The 20,212-nt window shown below is 37.2% G+C and overlaps 1 protein-coding gene across 2 annotated transcripts in view; it reads left to right on the top strand.

The window, feature by feature from the left end:
* The window catches only part of RERG (RAS like estrogen regulated growth inhibitor), a 113,418-nt gene that overhangs the window by 80,781 nt on the left and 12,425 nt on the right, over positions 1-20,212 (top strand). Inside the window, exon 3 of one of the 2 annotated variants that reach the window (XM_026502353.4) lies at positions 19,833-19,889. The exons of the other annotated variant lie outside the window; for it this stretch is intronic. Coding sequence (XP_026358138.1) covers positions 19,833-19,889 — 57 coding nt within the window. The remainder of the gene's footprint in view (positions 1-19,832; positions 19,890-20,212) is intronic. 2 annotated transcript variants of the gene reach the window in all.

Here is a 20,212-nt window from a genome sequence, read left to right as displayed (position 1 = left end):
GGGACCCAAAATACTATTATTATCTAGAGAAAATGTTAGAAAAATCAAAATGAGAAAAGACTAATTGATAAGTCACCACCCAATAATCCACAATTGAGACTCAAATCACACCATGTGAGCCTTGTCAACCATATATTTATTTTAGGATTATGTATGTAATAAATAAATGAACACGACAATGATTTGTTGAGCTTTTATATTAATTTATTTCAGAACAAAGGGAATGAAACAGATAAAGTATAAAGTGAAATCTTTTTAAAAAATACTCTAGTGAGTGACATGGAAACTTTGCTCTGTGTCTTTAAATTTCTAGCTGTTAAAATTTGGTTTTGCCTGACAACTTACTCTTAAGAGAAATTGCTAGCGAGAGAATATGCTTGTGTCATTTGTGTTGAAATGAAAATAAGATTAGCAAAGTGAATCTGAAGTATAACTTTTCAATTTGAATAAATCAATGCCTGTGGGATCATTAAGGCTAAGATGTAACATATGTATGGTTATGAGTCTATGAAAAAATTTGAACACACCTTTATTTATTAATAGAGATTAATCAAGAGTTTGTGATTATATGTATAATAATATATATCAACTAAATATTCTTGTACAATATGTAAAGTTGGGTAAATATGAGTAATTTGAAAAAGTCAGAAATAAACCAAATAATGCTAATGATGAAATATTAAATACTTGTCAATTGAGTTCTGTTTCCAGGCCAATGATGTTGATGTAGGTCAGTGAAATATGTCTTTACGTCACACACTTAAAAATATGTGAATAATACATAAATTTAAAATACTATAATAAAGATAATGCATGGCTGAGCTGGAAGAAGAGTGTGAGAATACTAAAGAGGCAGAAATAACAACAGGGTGAAGGAGCTCTGAGACCTATGTATTATGTAAAAAGCTGGACAACCTTCCAATTTCAGCCCTGAAATGTAAAGAGTTTCTAAATCATCACTCCTATCCTTAAAACAAGAAAAGAACTGAACAAACAAAATCAATTACTTCTCTTGGACCACTCAAAAAAGTGAAGCTGCTGGACAATCCACCATATCCTAAAATCTGGAACGAGGAAAATATTGAAAATCAGAGCCAAGATTAGCTTACCTGGATAAAAACTGATGGAAATGTGAACTGTAGACAACATGCAGGAATAGATGAGAAATGTAAACAGAGATGGAAACTTTAGGAAAGAATCAGAAGAATATGCCAGAAATGGAAGACTATGTAAAAAAAATGAATCTTTGATAGATTCATCAGTAGACTGGACATAGCTGAGGAAAGAATCAGTAAACTTTAACATATGTCAAAAGAAATTTCCCAAGCTCAAATGTGAAGAGAAAAACACAGACTATCTAAGAACTGTAGGATAATCCTAAAAGATATAAAATGTATATAGTTGGAATACCGTAAGGAAAAGAAAGAGAATGGAGCAGAAGAAATATTTGAGATAATGACTAAGAATATTCCAAAACTAGTAACAGACACCAAAACTATGGTTCCAAAAATCTCAGAGAGCACCAAGCAGGGTGAATACCAAAAAATGTATACATAGGCATATCATACTCAATCTTGAGAAAACCAAAGACAAAGAGAATATCTTGAAAAAACTGGAATGGGGTGGGGTCATCTTACCTATAAAGGAGTAAGTATGAAAAATACACAGTTGACTTCTCACCAGAAACCAAGCAAGAAGAGAATGTAGTGAAATATTTAAAATGTTGAAACAAAAAAAACCCCCACTAACCTAGAATTTTATATTAGAAAGGATATAGAAGTAGAAATTATCCTTCACAAGTGAAGAAGTGAAGATTTTCTCAAACAAAAACTGACAGAATTCATTACTAGCAGAGCTGCCCTACCTAAGAAATGTTCAAAGGAGTTCTTCTTGAAGAAGAACGATACAGATCATAAAACATAAAAAAGGAAAAGCATTACAGAAAGAATAAATGAAGGCAAAATAATAACTTTTATGTTTCTTATTCTTAATTGACCTAATAACTATTGTTCAAAGTAATAATGGTAACAATGTATTGGTAATTATAGCATACGGATAAGTGAAATGAGTGATGGTGATGTTATAAGAGATGAAAGAGAGGTATTGGGAATATCCTGATAGAAAGTAACTCGTATTACCCATGAGGCAGTATAGTATTATTTTAAAGTGGCTTGGTCATAAATTTATATTGCAAACTATAAAACAACCACTAAAATTTTCTTAAAAAGAAGTAATTGATATGCTAACAGAGGAGCAAAAATGGAATTATATTAAGTGCTCAGTGAAACCCAGAGAAGCCAGAGAAAGAGGAAAGAAGAAAAAAAGAAACAGTAATTGCAACAGATAGAAAATGATTAGAAACATGGTAGATATTAATTCAACTATCTAAATAGTCACTCTAAATCTGAATGATCTCCATACACCAATTGTAAGAAATTGTCAGAGTGGGTAAGAAAACAAAAACAACTAGGTGTTGTCTACAAAAAAATTATATACCACAACCAAGTGGAGTTTAGCCCAAATATGCAAGGCTAGTTCAACATTCAAAAATCAGTTAATGTATTCATCCTATCACATGAACGGGCAAGGGAAGAAAAATGACATGATCAAAGTAATGGATGTAAAAAAAGGCATTTGACAAAATTTAACACCCATTTATGATGAAAACTCTTAGCAAACTAGGAATGGAAAGGAACTTTCTCAATTTGATAAAGAACAGCTGAAAAACCTATAGCTAACGTTATCGTTAATAGTGAGAAACTAGAAATTTCTCCGCTAAGATCAGGAACAAGGATAGGATGACCTGTTTGCCCCTCATTTTCAACCTGTTGATATAGAAAACTGATCCTACAGTTTACACAGAGAGGCAGAAGACCTGGAAGAGCCAACACAATATTGAAGGAGAAGAACAAAGTTGGAAGACCAACAGTACCTGACTTCCCAAGATGTACTATAAGCCACAGTAATCAAGACTGTTTGGTATTGGCAATAGAATAGACAGATGGATCTATGGAACAGAACAGAGAGACCAGAAATAGACCCACATAAATAATGTCAAGTATCTTTGACAGAGGAGCAAAGGCAATACAATGAGGCAAGGGTAGTCTTTTTGACAAATGGTGTTTAGAACAACCAGACATCCACATGCAAAAGAATGAATCTTGACACAGACCTTATACTCTTCACAAAAATTAAGTCAAAATGGATCATAGGTCTAAATACAAAATACAAAACCGTAAAACTCATAGAAGAAATACAGATGCCAAGTGAGTATATAAAAAGATGTTGCCCATCATATGTCATCACAGAATTGAAAATGCAAAAGACAATGGGATACCATTACATGCCTATTAGAAGAGACAAAATCAAAACACTGACAACACCAAATGCTGATAGGAGTGTGGAGCAACAGGAACTCTCATTCACTATTGGTGGGAATGCAAAATTGCACAGCTACTTTAGAAGATACTTTGATGGCTTCTTACAAAACTAAACATACTCTTAAAATACAATCCAGCAGTCACACTCCTTAGTGTTCCCCCAGGTGAGTTAAAAACTTACGTCCATACAAAAACTACACATGAATGTTTATAACCACTTTACTCACACTTTCCAAAATTTGGAAGCAACCAACGTGTCCTTAAATAACTGAATGGGTAAATAAACTGCTACATCCAGACAATGGAGTAGTATTCAGTACAAAAAAGAAATGTTATGTGAAGCCATGAAAAGATACGGTGATACTGTAAATGCATATTACTAAGTGAAAAATGTCACCTGAGAAGGCTACATATTATATGATTTTAACTATATAAAATTCTGGAAAAAGGCAAAACTATGGAAACAAGAAAAAGATTAGTGATTGCCAGGATTTATGAGGGAGGAAGGGATAAATAGAAGCTCTGAAAAATAATTTGTTTTTTAAAAATGGGCAAAGGATCTGAACACACACCTTACTAAAGAAGATATATGGATGGCAAAAAAATCAAATGAAAAGATTGTCAATATCATTTATCATTAGAGAATTGCAACAAACATAGAAAACAAATCAACAACAATGAGATAATAACGCACATCCATTTGAAAGACAAAAGTTTTCTATACATCAAAACAAAATGGACAATATTAAATGCTTTCAAAAATAGGGAACAACAGAAATTCTCATTCATTATTAGTGGAAATGCAGAATGATACAGCCACTTTGGAAGACAGGTTTGCAGTTTCTTATAAAGTTAAATATAATCTTATCATAATCCAGAAATTGTGCTCCTACGTATTTACCCAACTATCTGATAACTTATGTCTACATAAATGCCCTCATATGAATGTTTACAGCCAAAACATAATTGCCAGAAATTGGAAGCATCTAAGATGTTCTTCCATTGCTGACTGGATACACAAAATGTGGTAGAAGATGGGTTACTCAGCAATCAACAGTAATAAGTTCTTGAGCCAGGACACGACGTAGAAAAACCTTAAATGCATACTGCTAACTGAAAGAAGCCAGACTGAAAAGGCCCCATACTGTATAATCCCAATTATGACTCGACACATTGACTAGTGGATAAGAGTGAAGGAAGAGCCATTCGGTTTCACTTTTTTCCCTCTCTGTAGTACTGGAATGGCTCCCCTCGTGGTCCTCTTGTCTCCAGCCTTACCTGCATCCCCCTTGTTCATCTTGGCACAGAAAAGGCAGTGCCCTTGATAAAACAATCAGATGATCAGGGCATCTTTGTGTTCATAGTAATTTCATGGCTTCCCATCATCGTAAGCTAATTTGAAATTTCTTAGTTGGCTTATCAACTTTTCAGAAAGTGGGTAATTTTCCAGCCCAGTCTCTCACAATTCCTTTCTAGTTCTCCATTCACACTGTGACTTTTTTTAAAATAATTTTTATTATGTTATGTTAGTCACCATACAGTACATCCTTAGTTTTTGATGTAGTGTTCCATGATTCATTATTTGTGCGTAACACACTGCGACTTTTTAAATTCCCAATTTTTTGTTTGTTTAATGAGTCTATAAAGATAGCAGTAGGATTGGTGTTGGGATTGCAAATGGAGACACCCTATTGCTAGAGGTAACCCTTCCAGGGTAGAGTCATAGCCACAGCCTATTATATCTGTGTGTGCCCATATAGACAGGAAGCAAGCTGAGTCTGGGGCAGGAGGCATACAGGAGCTGAGTAACTGGTAAGCGCCTGGTTCTTTCTAAAAGAAGGGGATTATATGAGATATTCCTCTGCTTCTCTGGGATACTTATTGACTCTGAATCACTTGTATGTCCCAACAAAGTCCAATGGTTTCAGTTGCCAGTTTCTCACATGCTTGAACAAAATAAGCATAGAAAAAATTCAGACATTAACACCATATAAATTTCCTCTTTCAGAAAAAAAGTAGAAGTTAAAAAATACAAATTTTGTAGCCAAATCCCTTGAAAATTTAGAAAAATGCACAATACAATGTAGATAATTCTGTTTAAATATAATGCTTTGGTACAAGACATTATTTTTAATAAAAAACATAATAAATTCAAATTATTAAGTTAAAAACTCTGATTTGGAAAATTTAGCAGTTTCTTTCTTTTCTTCTTCTTCTTTTTTTTTTTTTAAGAGAGAAAGTGTTATGAGCAGGGTGGGGGAGATGTGGGGAGGAGCAGAGGGCGAGAGAGAGACTCTTAAACAGTCTCCACACCAGTGCAGAGCCCAATGGGTCTCGATTCCCTGACCCTGAGATCATGACCTGAGCTGAGGTCAAGAGTCGGATGCTTAATCCAATGAGTCATTTAGTAATTTAATTCTTAAACATCACTTGTAATTAAAATGAATAATAATTTTCAACTTATATAAAACGGGTTTGAATTCTTGGGCACAGACAGAATCCATAGCTTTAGGTTTATTAACCTTTATACAAACAAAAAGACAAAGTTAAATCAGTTGATTACCATACCCCAAGTTTAATTCCTCTTGTTTCTACTTTCGGTTTAAATTCAGGAAGAATTTATTATTATTCAGTCATACAAGTTAATTTTTAAATTTAAAACAAAACCTTTTTGATTTTATATTCTTTATAAGAATCCCCTAAACTCTGCTCCCTATCAGACATGTTAGGAATTACAAGTCATGGTTCCGCCATTTTTCCTATTCTCATTTGTCATCCTAAACTCCAGCTATCATATCAAATTAACCCTCACCTTACCAGTTCTTAGGACTTGGAACGCACTGAAGCTAGACTCCCAGGCTAGGTTGTCAGAGACAAGTGTTTGCCTCATAATTCTTGGAGATTATACCATTTATCCGTAAGAAATTCCTTGTGAAGAGAACTGACATTTATTCTGTAACTTTCTCTCAGAGCAGTATTTTTGTCAGAACGCAGGACAGGTCAAAATTTTCAGGTTTAAACCTAATAATTTTAAAGCAATCTCTAGACACATATCTGGAACTAATTTACTGCTCATTTTAACTTGTATTATAAAGCACTCACTTTTATATTGCATTAATTTTAAATTTCCATTAAATTACTCCATTTCATATGGCTTAAGGGCTTTTTATGTCAAATTATTTTGACCTTCACAGGGAGTAGAGCAAGGAAGGGGACGGGTGGTGGGAGTGGGAGACGGACTGGTTCAGAAACTACAGCTTTATGAATAAATTTTTGTCCCTTGGCTTGATCTGTTAACTTTTTTAATTTAGCTAGACATTTTGAGGAGTTGAGGTGGGGGAAAAGATAGGAAGCAAAAAAGATCACCGTGAGATGAAGCTGAACATAGGGTTTTGTGCTAAATCCTCTTTTCCTACTTTCAGCTACCTGCATGGGACACCTTAACCATGCCCATTGCATTTACTCGTCACTACAAAGTGTCACTGTGGCAAAGATCACTTCCTCCAGCTTCAGGAGTGTGATGTCAGCTGCCTATGTGATAGTGTCAAGCAGTGTCTGGGACATGCTAGATATTTAGGGAATATATGTTGAATGTGTGATAGATGAGTAGATGAATGGAAGAATAGAGGATAGACGTATGGATGGATGGATGGGTGGTTGGATGGATGGATGGAAATTCTCTATCTGGATGTTCTCATTAATGTCTCATGTTCAACATGTTCAAGCCTAACCTCACTTGCTCTTTCTTTCCCCCCTCACTTGCTCTTACATCATTTCCCCCTTATATTCTTCCTCAAAGAACAATGCCACCCCAGACTTTTATTCCATATGGACTAATTTCTCTGCCTCACTCTCTATAGCAAATCAACGAATGATTTCTATAGGTAACCAGTTCAGTATTGAGCCATCCCCCTACTGAGATTGCTGTGTGTTCATAGACTTCAGAGTAAACTCCAAGCTCTTCAAGGTAACATATGAGCACCTTCCTAGTCCGGTTTCTGAAGAACCTCACAATCTACCCTCCACATAGCTCCACCCTCACACTCCTCAGTCAGCCCTGAACCACACGTGTTTCCTAACTAAACCAGGCTCTTCCATGTCTATGCCTTGGAACATTCCTCTTTGCTTGGAATGCTCTTCCTAAATTCATGAGCTTCAACTTATCCAAGACCCAGCTCAAAATTTAGCTCTAACATGAAGTCTTTTCTAATATCTTGCTTAGGGAATCCCCTCAGTCTTGCTTTCTTTGGTGCCTAGCACAGTGCTCAGTAAATATTTTTAGATTAAATGCATGTATGTAGGACTCATAAGGGAGTAGGGAGAAGTGAAAGATTTAATGAAAGAGCCAAATGGATAAATATTTGAAAATTATTAAATTTAGATATTGGTATTTCTGAAATCCGAATTCCATGTACCTATCTATCTGCTCTGAGCCCCTCTCCTTAAGATCTGACATTTTAAATCATACAGTTTGCTAGAGTATGTTGACATATTCTTTCTGGTCCAGCTCCACAGTTCAGAAAGCACTTTTAGGGGCACCTGGGTGGCTCAGCCGTTAAACGTCTGCCTTCGGCTCAGGTTGGGATCCTGGGGTCCTGGGATCGAGCCCCACATCAGGCTCCCTGCTTGGCGGGAAGCCTGCTTCTCCCTCTCACACTCCCCTTGCTTGTGTTCCCTCTCTCACTGTCTCTCTTTGTCAAATAAATAAATAAAATCTCAAAAAGAAAGAAAGAAAGAAAAAAAAAGAGAAAGAAAGAGAGAGAAAGAAAGAAAAGAAAGGGCTTTTTAGCCTCTTGCCACATGGGTCTGAGATTCCACACTGGCACATTCTTGGTCTCCGTTGTCACTGACAGTTGTTAAGCCAAAAGAGCTGTCCTGGCCCCCACATGACATGACCTTACTAGACCAAGGCTCAGCGCCGAGATCTCCATAGCTGACTTTGATTTTAGGCACAATGGCCCATGTTTCTTAGACGAGGCTAGAGTAATCAAGAAAAGAGAGGACTACTAAAAAGAACATGATCTTGAGGGTTGGTGGTTGAGGAAAGAAAGACCCAGGAATAAGGTATGACGGATAGAAGTATTGGACCCAGAAGGTGGAATAGGGAGATTTGATTTTTTTTTTTTTTTTTTTTTTTTTTGAGTCTTGATTTAACAGGAGGATGATAGAGGTCTGGTGACAAAGGGAAGAAGGTAAAACTGAACTTCCTCTTCTATTTTAGGTAAACCTTCTGGTTTGCTATCTCTAAGCAGGAACAGAAGCAGTTACAGGCTTGGTGCCTTATATGTACTACGTAGATTTTGTCTGTTACATTTTCTCTTCCAGAAAACACAAGTGTGTTTTGTTTTTTGTTTTCCTTTCTTTCTGAGGCACTAAAGTTGGTTGGACTCATCTCCACCTGGCTTTCCTTCTTTTTACCCAGACATCATAAGGGGACTTAAATTAGACAATATTCTACCCGTGGATCTTTTTATTTTTCCTGAAACATGCAAAGCCACAGACTCTCATCTCCTCAAGAATAGAAACTGTATCTTATTTTCTTTGCTGTTTCCTTCATTGCCTAAAACGGTTCCTGACGTTCTGGTTTTTTGTTGTTGAAAGAATGAACTTGCTAGCGTCTGAGGAAACCAGTAAGGAAACTTGCTTATCACGTTCGACTTGACGCCTATGTCATTACACACTGCTTTTTCTCCTTTGCTGCATCCTCAACGATCTGCTCAAGAGAAAAGCAAAAATTGTATTTATATAAGAGTTTCCTTTTTGAAATTCATATTCTCTTTCTGTGTTGCCATGGTTTCTGGTCATGGATATTCCCTCTGCTAAGGATGAAGAAAGCTAGTGATGAACAAAAAAAAAATGTGTTTTTTCAAAGCATGCCTCTCCATAAGAAGTAGGATCATCTGGAAAAAAATAGAGTGGTGTGTATTGAATATTGGGAAAACAATCCCTTTCTAATATTCAAGGTTTAAAGTAAGCAAACCTGGGTTTAATCTCAGTTCTGTCGCTTCACTGCTTTATGAACTACACAAGTTTATTTACTTTTCAGTTCAGGTTTCTTACATGTAAAATAGAAGCATTCATTCCTACCTTTAAGAGTGTTTTGAGAAATAAATAAGCTTGTAGTCAGGATTCAGTACAAACTCCCCTTCTGATATTTAGCGTTCCAGAGTTCCCATTCATGTTTTCAGTTAAAACATAACAAAAACCTCCCTAATGATATTTTTGAAGAATATATACACTTTTAATCCAACTAATAGCGTTAATAAGTGGAGTCACCACAAATTTATTTTATTCTTCAACAAATTATCTCTGCAAATATAGAGTACAATTCCCTCTAGTTTTGTAAGTATGCTTGTTTTCACTTCTGTGAAGCTTTTTACCACGGCAGGGTTGGAGGTAAACCTAAAGGCTGCTGTTAGTACGGGATCGGGGATGGTGGCTCTTCTCTGGCCGAGGAGAAGCAGCATGGTGGATCCTGCCCTTCTCAGTCCACCAGGCTTGCAATGGACATCTGAATGAGGCATTGAACCTGAGAAGTGGTGATTATATATTCAATGCACGTTACTTTAAAAAACATGTTTTTTAAATAATCAAGACACTGTAGAGACCTGAGTACCCTAGTAATATGGGACCCAAATAATTTATCCCCGTTTTTCATTGTTTTCTCATTTATTTCTCAAATATTTACTGAGCACATGCCAGGCAGTGTGCCAGCCACTGGAGATACAGATGAACAAGGCTTAATCTACAACCTCAGAATGTGTAAGACACGCAGGAATGTAAATTAATATTTACAGGACAGTTGTGCATTTTCTACAAGAGAGAAGAAGCAAATGACAATTTCATGGCTGAAAGGGAGTGATTCATGGTTTGGGAAGGCCGGGGAAGATTTTAAAGGGAAGGTGGTGCTTCACTTCTTAACCACAGGTAGAAATGCTCTGTGGTGATAGTGACTCCGTCTATGAGTCTATTGCATTCGAAATACATCTTTCTTTCCCTCTTTCTTTGATTTAGCTCTATATCACCTACTCATATTGCTGACCAGTTTTTAGCTTATGTGGACTTGCAAGGGTGCAAAGTTTTTAAAAAAGAAATGAGCCTGGAAGTATTTATTTATGGAGCACCCAAAAGAAGTTAAGATCTCTGTATTATATTTAAAATAATAAGAGTAGGGGCGCCTGGGTGGTGCAGCGGTTAAGCGTCTGCCTTCGGCTCAGGGCGTGATCCCGGCGTTCTGGGATCGAGCCCCACATCAGGCTCCTCCGCTGGGAGCCTGCTTCTTCCTCTCCCACTCCCCCTGCTTGTGTTCCCTCTCTCGCTGGCTGTCTCTCTCTCTGTCAAATAAATAAAGAAAATCTTTAAAATAAATAAATAAATAAATAAATAAATAAATAAACAAAATAATAAGAGTAAACTCTAAAAGACACCTTAAAGAAACAGTCAATGAATTAAAATGATGAAGCAAAATCATATCATGAGGTTGACTACATCGTCTCGCGTATGTTTTTATACACCATGGGTTACAGAATGAAAAGAACACTGTTCGTGTTCCACATGGAGAAAATAAAAGAAACTCATGAATGTTCAGAAGCTTATGTGACTTTCCAGATGGAAAGTCACTTTTTTCCTAGAGACATTTCAGGGTTTGTTTTGTACCAGGGTTTTAATTCTTTTCTTTTGTGTTGAAAGCAGCGTTTGTGACTACACAATATATTTTCTTCAAAATGCACCCTATATGTAAAGTACGTGCAATTTTCACCCCCCAATTTTTCCAATTAAGAGTTTAGTAGCCACAGAGGAGTATATCAGCAGCACTCGTCAGCTGTCTGATGACAGATTCCTCCTCTGTAGAAAGAGGGGATTCCACTAAATGAGTCAGGGTGAGGTGCTGAAAGGTGGGCATGTATTTCAGGAAGAACTGTAAATAATCTGAGCTTTAATTTCTTCACCAATGCACACAGATACGTACACACAGGTATATGTATACACATACACATATATTCTGTGCTAATGGGCAGTGAAGGGCTCAGACGCACAGATGGCCCTGGAACAAGGCCGGGGTGAAGGACACCGACCTCCCATGCAGCTGAAAATCCATGTATAACTTTTGACTACCCCTAAAATTAAGTAATAGCTCACGGTTGACTAGAAGCCTTACCGATACCATTAACAGTCAATTAACACATACTTGGTATGTTATGTTTTAGATATTGTATTCTTACAATAAAGTAAACTAGAGAAAAGAAAATATTATTAGAAAAATTGTGAGGGAAAGAAAATACATTTATGGTACTGTACTGTTTTTATTGAAAAAATGTGCATATATTGGGATGCCTGGGCGGCCCAGTCGGTTAAGCCTCTGTCTTCAGCTCAGGTCATGAGCTCCCTCTGCTTGCTCCTCCCCTTGCTGGTGCTCTTTCTCTCTGTGCCAAATAAATAAAATCTTAAAAAAAAATGTGCATATAAATGGACCCACACGGTTCAAACCTGTGTTGTTCAAGGATCAACTGTGTGTGTAAAGATAGCGCACAGCACCGGACCTAACGGTGCTCACTGAACGAAGGTGGATAGCAATACTAACAATACTGCAGTATTTTTGAATGCTTTCCCGCTCTGATTTTTATGATATTGCTTAAACTGATGTGTTTAGCGAACTGAGAAAACAGTTCCCAAGTGGTATGAAACTCTCTCATTCTTCTTTTTATTATTATTTTTCAAATACTTTATTTATTGCAACATTTTACCTATAGTTCATAAAATGCAAACTGAAAGCAATTTAGCGTTGATTTGGCCACCGGTGTAGGCTTGGGGTGACACACCCCTGCCTCCTATTCTCTGCTGGCCAAGCAATTACACTGAAAGCTCTGGAACAAAGCAGGAAGGGGGAGAAGAGGGGAAACGGGCTCCTCTATCTGCTGGCTGCAGCCTAAGTGGGAGAAGTTTCACATTTAGGGTACTGTGTACATTCAGTATAATGTCTTCACGTCATTTTCAAGCTTTAAGAATTTTATTAAATGTTGAAAAATGTTGTAAAAAAATAGAGAAATGATTTGGATAACAAGCTGTGAATATATCACAACCCAGAGTGGACTGTGATTGTGTTCGTATTATCCACATTCACCTTCTTTTCCTATAATGAATATAGTTGTTTGTTTTTCACAGAATAATTGAAACTCTTTGCGACATAATTGTTCTGAACTTAGCAGACTCTAGTGGAAGGTCATTAAAGACTATCTCAAAGTTACCTGGTACAACTTAAAACTATGTATTTTTTATGAAGGTCCTGCGGGTTATAGAATGAAAACCATATACACCCCTTAATACATATTCATAATAACTTTCTGTTATGATGGGAACGTAGGACATAACAAGCACCATCTTTGAGCATATATTAAATCAAGGGCTTTCACTGGGTGTGTTAACCAGGATTATAAGCAGAATTCAAAAGGAATTCAGGTGAAGAACAGTGTTCTTTGGGGCGACTAGGTGGCTCAGTCGGTTAAGTGTCTGCCTTCAGCTCATGTCATGATCCTGGGGTCCTGGGATCCAGCCCCACGTCAGGCTCCCTGCTCAGCGGGGAGTCTGCTTCTCCCTCTCCCTCTGCCCTTCCCCCTGCTTGTGCTCTCTCTACCTCTCTCTCTCTCAAAAAAATAAATAAAATCTTAAAAAAAAAAAAAGAACCGTGTTCTTTGAAGTACTCTTAATTGAAACAGAAATTCTTTTCCTGTCCTAAAAAAAATCTGAACTGGCCATTTTAAATATGGTTAGCTGGCTTTTTCCAGAACAATCAGTTGACCACGGTTCCATAAGCATGTTACAATTTTCCCATAATAAATGCTTATTGTTGCATGCTGCTGAGTTTGGGGATATATTTGTTTAACAGCAATAGCTAATTGATACAGAAAGAAGGGAAGGGTTTCACAAAGAAGGTTATATTTGAACTAGATTTTGAAGGATAATTAGGATTTCGAAGGATGATTTGGATAAGGACCTTCAAGGCAGCAGGAACAACATGATTAGATGCATTAAGAGATGAACATGTATGATATTAAGTAGTACAGGCAATCTGGAGGGCCAATGTGAGCATCAGGAGTGCTACTGCAAGTGATTGAAACTCAGGTTGCAAAGGTATATGAGGATCAGGGGAAGTAAGGGCATCAACTCTGAGCCACAGGGTGGTGTTGCTATCTGTACATTATAGATGAGAAAGCCGAAGTTGGAAGAGGACAGGTCATTGGAAACTGCTTTAAGTGCTAGAGCATTCAATACACATCAGTGAAGACAGGAAAGTTCCCTTCAGACAAAAGGACTAGATTTTTACGTTAAGGGTGCTTCTTTAAGAGATCTATAGAGAAGAATAACAATCACAAATATTTAGGAGGTCATACATGCTTAAGGATCTGCAAAACAATTGTATTATAAACATTGTTAATCAAGTTATTTCATAAATCATATAAGTGGGAAAAAAAAAGGCATCACAAGCGTTGTTTTAAGACTATGAGCCTAAAAAGTAACATTTGAAAGTTCCATTGGAATCTCTCCTGAGTATAATTTTTAAAATTTTTAAGACTGTCATGTGTGTAGTTTTCATTTACCTTGAAAATTTCATTCAAAAAGTTGATTTGCTGTAGAGATCATATCCAATCAATTTTCATTTTAAAATATTATTCTAATCATTACAGTTGGTACTTTTGATGTTTTCCTCATCTTGATAATGATATCAGGAATTATTTAGAATAACTAGCCTAGACTTGTTAATTTTTTAAAATTGCATAACTATTTTAATGTAGAAATGCTGCCTTTTAGCATTTGCTTTTATAAATGAAATATTATCTCATTGAATTATTGCATTGATGTCACTTTAAATAATATTTCCTTGGATTAAACTCTACTTGGCGAATTTTCCATTTTGTTAGAGACCAACTTTCATAGATAATCATGAAATTCAGTTCCAGTAAGACAAAAAATAAACCACATATAATGAAGAATTATTCAAGGAGGTAATACATTGAACAAAATGTTCTTCTCTAGATTAACTTTTAGATATGTTTGGCTTATTTAGTGGAAAGGTAGGTTTTCAAGGCAATGGGAAGAAAATAGTTATTTCAGAATGCAGAAACTTGCCTGCAACCAATCAAATATGTCAGACCTCAAAACTTAGGGAAAACAAGATCTTACATCAGACTGCTAGGAAAGTAAAGGTTATCATTACCACCATTTTACCTCAAAAGAAAACCTTTGCTCAGGATAGTTGGGATGGAGAGGACAAGGTATTCAAAAGAAAATTAAATCAATTTTGCATTAACCAATTAAATAAACTACAGAAGTATAATTTGCAGAAGATTATGAAATACCCATTAGAAGGCATTTCAGATGATATATTTATATAACCTTTCAAAGAAAAGTTATGGAAACAACATAGTTGTATTGTGAATTCTCTTCCATTATCTGTGCTGCTGCTTCTCTCAACGCCTGGTTATTATTTACCTGCCAAGAAGAGCGAGCTGTGACATGGATTGATGTATCTTTTCATCTATTCAACGAGTATTTTGCAGTCTACTGTGTGCCAGACACTGTTCCAAATACTAGAAAACAGTGATAAATTAAACAAATGTAATACCCTCACAAACATACATTCTAAAGAAAGAATCAAGTAAAATAATAATAATTAAAAAAATAGCATTTCAGTTGTTTTTATTATTACTATTATTATTATTATTATTGGTGGTGATATTTTCAGTAGTAGAAGTAGTAGTAGATTTATGGACCGCATGGCTAGGGGAGTGGCAGGAAATGACCTCATCTCCTACAGCAGTCGTCATTGCTCATTCTGATTTAGCCACACTGGCCTGCTCTTGTTCCCTGACCATATCAAGCACACATTCCTGCTTTAGCACTGGCTGTTCCCTCTCCCTCAAACACTGTTCCCCTCTAGGGATCTTCTTTCATCTGTTTCTTACACCACCTTTTCCATGAGGATTAGCCTTGTCACCCTATCTTAAATAATAACTCTCACACCTTCATCCCCCAATGCCAAATCCCCTTACCTTGTTCTACTTCTTTTATCCCATAGCACTTATTGCCTCTAACGTATTCTATATCTTATTTATTATTTTTATTTTTTATCTGTCTCCTCCTAGGAGAATATAAGCTCTGTAAGGTCGGAGACCTTTGAATTGTTTACTAGATTATTCCAAACCCCTACCACAGAACCTGATGCCGGATAGGCACTCAGTAAATATTTATTCAATGAGAGGAGGTCAGGGAGAATTTAAGGAAAAGTTGTGGCATGAGACGGTTTAAGTTTTAACAGAGACATTGGCTACTGCGTGAAGAGCAGTTTGAGGGAGTTCCGGGGGTGCAGCTGAAGGAGGGACCCCACTGAGGAAGCAATTGTATTATTGTTGACCCGTGAAATCATGCAATGTGAGTGGTAATAGCGGAGGAGATGAGACATATCCCCTGTGAAAGTCATATTTCCTAATAAAATTATAATCAAATTTGTGGGTAAATAATACTGAGGTTTTATGGTTCCATCAGTAAATGGTGAATATCATGTACACTCCTCAGACACAATGTAAATAATAGAGCCTTTAACAGATATCACTTCCACAGACACAAAGTAATTTTCATTCTTTAGACTAATAATTTTAAATTAAAATATTTTTGAAAACTTAAAAATATAGACAGTGTGTTTTCTTTTCCATGAATAATCTGTGTGTGTGAGAGAGAAAATTATGTCTTTCAAGAATACACATAAAAAAATACACATGTCAATTTTTCAATGTGGTTTTGATGGTTTTTACTGCGTTTGAAATAGACTGAATTTAGGGCGCCTGGGCGGCTCAGTCGGTTAAGCATCTGACTCTTGAGTTCAGCTCAGGTCATGATCTCAGGGTCCTGGGATTGAGCCCTGCATCAGCTCCCCACTCAGTGGGGAGACTGCTTGTCTCCCTCTCCCTCTGCTCACGCTCTCTGTCTCAAATAAGTAAGTAACTCTTTTTTAAAAATAGACTGAATTTTTTAAAAAACATATGATCCTATCGTTAAAATAACCATCCTATTATAATGTGCATCTCTTAATAAATATTAGAAATGTTTAGATTGATTTCATTGATAAAGCCTAGCAACATGGCCCCATTGGAAGGTGGCTCTTTGAACCTGAGCCAATAGCCCAGCAGTGAGCAGGAACAACTTCTCAACAACAAACATGACATCTCAGAGGTCACCAGAATCCTGTTTATATTCATAGAACAGCGTCCTTAGAATCCAACCCCAGAACTACTTTACTCTAATCTGAGAAAAAATTCTAACAAGCTTGTTAATATGGCTCATTGGTCTTTGGAATAATAAAAGTAACAAAGGAGACATACAGATGGGTTGGTTATTGGAGGTGGTCTCAGATCTCAGTGTCCTTGGCAAAAAAAGAAAGCCGGAGTGCCCAGGTGGCCCAGTCGGTTAAGTGTGTGCCTTTGGCTCAGGTCATAGTACTGGGGTCCTGGGATCCAGCCCCAGGTCTGATTCCCTACTCAGCACGGAGCCTGCTTCTTTCTCTCCCTCTCCCTCTGCCCCTCCCCCCTGTTCGTGCACGGTCTCTCTCTCTCTCAAACAAATAAAATTTTTTAAAAATCGTAAAAAGAACCAAAACAAAACAGAAAGCCATGGTATTTGAGGAAGGGAAAAAGGTATGTGTATGTGTGTATGAGTATGTAATTCAAAAGCTAAGCTATTTAAAGCCCTAGCAACCTAGACTTTTACCTCAACCATTCTATGGCTTCTCAAAATATTATTGCCTAACTGCACAGGTCGCTTAATCCAGGATGTTAACGAAGATCAGAACATTTTAAGATGATTCAGTTCTGGGGGGCGCCTGGGTAGCACAGTCGTTAAGCATCTGCCTTCGGCTCAGGGCGTGATCCCGGCGTTCTGGGATCGAGTCCCACATCAGGCTCCTCCGCTGGGAGCCTGCTTCTTCCTCTCCCACTCCCCCTGCTTGTGTACCCTCTCTCGCTGGCTGTCTCTCTCTGTCAAATAAATAAATAAATAAAAATCTTTAAAAAAAATAAAAAAATAAAATAAAATGATTCTGTTCTGTTCAATATACTCGGTTTTGAAAGGCAATAGAGTGTTAAGTACACTTTAGAAAGATTTCTTTGAGAAATAATTGAAGCTTAAATGGTCTTAGAATTGGGGAAGTTCCAACTTCAGTTATGTGAAACTTTATTAATTTTACTACCTCATTGCTTAAGGATGCCTGACAAATGTATTTTTCAGGGTGAAACTTTAAGAGTTAAAACTACATACTCTAACAAAAGGTGAACTCTGAATACTGTCACCGATTATGTTTACTAACATGCTAATTTAAAAACAGAAAAATGTCTGCTGCTTACTGCTTCTGACACACACACACACAAAAAATGCATTCTCAAGAGAGTGAACAGTGACAGACTCTGAAAATTGCAGATAAAACCACAAGTACGCGCACTGTGGGAAGTACTATTGGGTCAGTGGCCTTGCTACTTTAGGCACTGCAAATATTTTGGCTTCGATTCAGACTCACACTCTGTAATTAGAAAGAACATTGCTACTTCAGCTTCCAGCCAAGCCACATATGTCTGTGGTCTGTTTTATGAAGGTCTCCTTGCAAGTTGCGCTGTGATCTCTCACATAAGACACTATGGTAGGGGCGACAAGGAGGCCCACTCTTTGCCACTGTTGTTCAACATAGTACTAGAAGTCCTAGCATCAGCAATCAGACAACAAAAAGAAATAAAAGGCATTCAAACTGGCAAAGAAGAAGTCAAACTCTCTCTCTTTGCAGATGACATGATACTGTCTGTGGAAAACCCAAAAGACTCCACCCCCAAATTACTAGAACTCATACAGCAATTCAGCAATGTGGCAGGATACAAAGTCAATGGGCAGAAATCAGTGGCTTTTCTATACACTAACAATGTAGAAAGAGAAATTAGGGAATCGATTCCATTTACAGTAGCATCAAAAACCATAAGACACCCAGGAAGAAGCCTAACTAAAGGGGCGATGTACTTCTCTTGATCCTACAGTGGCAACGAGGACAGACGGATAGCAACTTCCAACTAACTAGTTCTATTTCTTCAAGGAGTATCTTTAGGACATACAGAGCGTTTTGGAAAAAATAAAAATACTCTAATAATAGAGATTTTAAAACTATAAAATATGATAGACATTGATTCTCTAGTGAGAGTTGGTGGGATCCCCGGAAGACCGCCAAAGGTCTTCAGAGGGCTCATTAGCCTGCTGAAATTATCTGCCAAAATGTGTGTATATACATTTTAACAGGGAAAGGATTCTAAGGCTTCATTTCATTTTCAAAGTGTCTGTGACAGCCCTTTCCAAAAAAATATTTTTAAGGAGGTTAAAAGCCGCTGTTTTCAATACACCTATAGGAAAATGTTGAGCACGTGTTCCACCGGTCTTTAAGGACAATGGAGCCCATTGTCCCTAGCTGGATGGCCCGGCCTTAAATAAGTTGAGAACAATGGATAAATCAAAGGCTTTGGAAACAGACTGCTTGGGCTCAAGTCCTGACTTGGCCACTGTTGAGATTTCAGAGCCTCAGTTTCCTTATTTGAAAAATGGAAACAATCATAATATCTGCCTCATAGGGATGAAATAAGGGTTGAGAAGATCGTGCAAGTAAAGTGTCCCACATGGTTCCAGACCCTACCTCTGACTGTACTATTTCATCAGTGTCACTTTCCATGAGCTTTAATGAGTCACTAATAAAATTCCTAATTTTTAATATCTGGGTTTTTTAAAAATATTTTATTTATTTAGAGAGAGAGTATGTGTGCACACACACGGGGCAGGGAGGGCAGAGAGAGAGAATCTCAAGCAGACTCCCCACTGAACGTGGAGCCCCATCGGGGCTCAATCTCACCGCCATGAGATCATGACCTGAGTGCAAATCAAGAGTCAGACGCTTAACCAACTGAGCCACCCAGGCGCCCCTTAAATATGTTTTTCAGATAATACACATTACCAGCTAGTGATCTTTTCATTACAGTTAAAACTCATCATGTTTTCAACTCCCCGTTGTTAATCATAATCAATATTCAGACTTTAGACACCTGTATTGTGATACTTTATATCGAAATTCATTGTTTTGCTAAAAATGTTATATGTGAGCATTTTCAGTGTGATGTCTTGTCTTTGCTTGTCTGTTTTAACCCTGTAACTAAAGGAACAAATCTAACCTGTCAACTAATGTACCATTCACACATTATGGGAGCTTTTAGGTCACCATGAAACTGAAAAAGCACTTGAACAAACATACATAAATGTATTGGGTTTATATGCCAAGAAATGTAAAGCACTGTAGTTGTCTGGGCTATTTCTCTTTCTGTACAAGGATGAGAACTATAAGGAAACTAACAAATGTGTTTGAAATGTTGCTCTTTTTTTCCACAGCTCTTGTAGTGAGATTCCTGACCAAACGGTTCATCTGGGAATATGATCCCACTCTTGGTAGGTCAAATTTTGTTTCCTCCTCCTTTCCAGTCAGAGTTTATGACCCAAAAGAGACAATGACATTTTCTGTGACAACATGTTGAAGCACCTACCGGCTGTTTGAGAAGTGCCTTATCGAATCCTGCAGAGAGGTCCTTATAGGAGAAGGACATGTGTCTCAGGCCGTCTGTGTTTAGAACCGTGCAGGATTTTCATGCATAGAGGAAGGTACCAGGTCACACTGGAGCCAAGAAGGAAGTGGGTACAACACGATGTCCTCCCACCAGGAAATGTAGCATCGTTCTAGTGGGAGAAGGAGCGCACAGTGGCCAAGGCTAACC

Source organism: Ursus arctos, unplaced genomic scaffold, assembly GCF_023065955.2.
Source record: "Ursus arctos isolate Adak ecotype North America unplaced genomic scaffold, UrsArc2.0 scaffold_26, whole genome shotgun sequence".
NCBI lineage: Eukaryota > Metazoa > Chordata > Mammalia > Carnivora > Ursidae > Ursus > Ursus arctos.
This window is presented reverse-complemented; position numbering and strand designations above follow the sequence as displayed.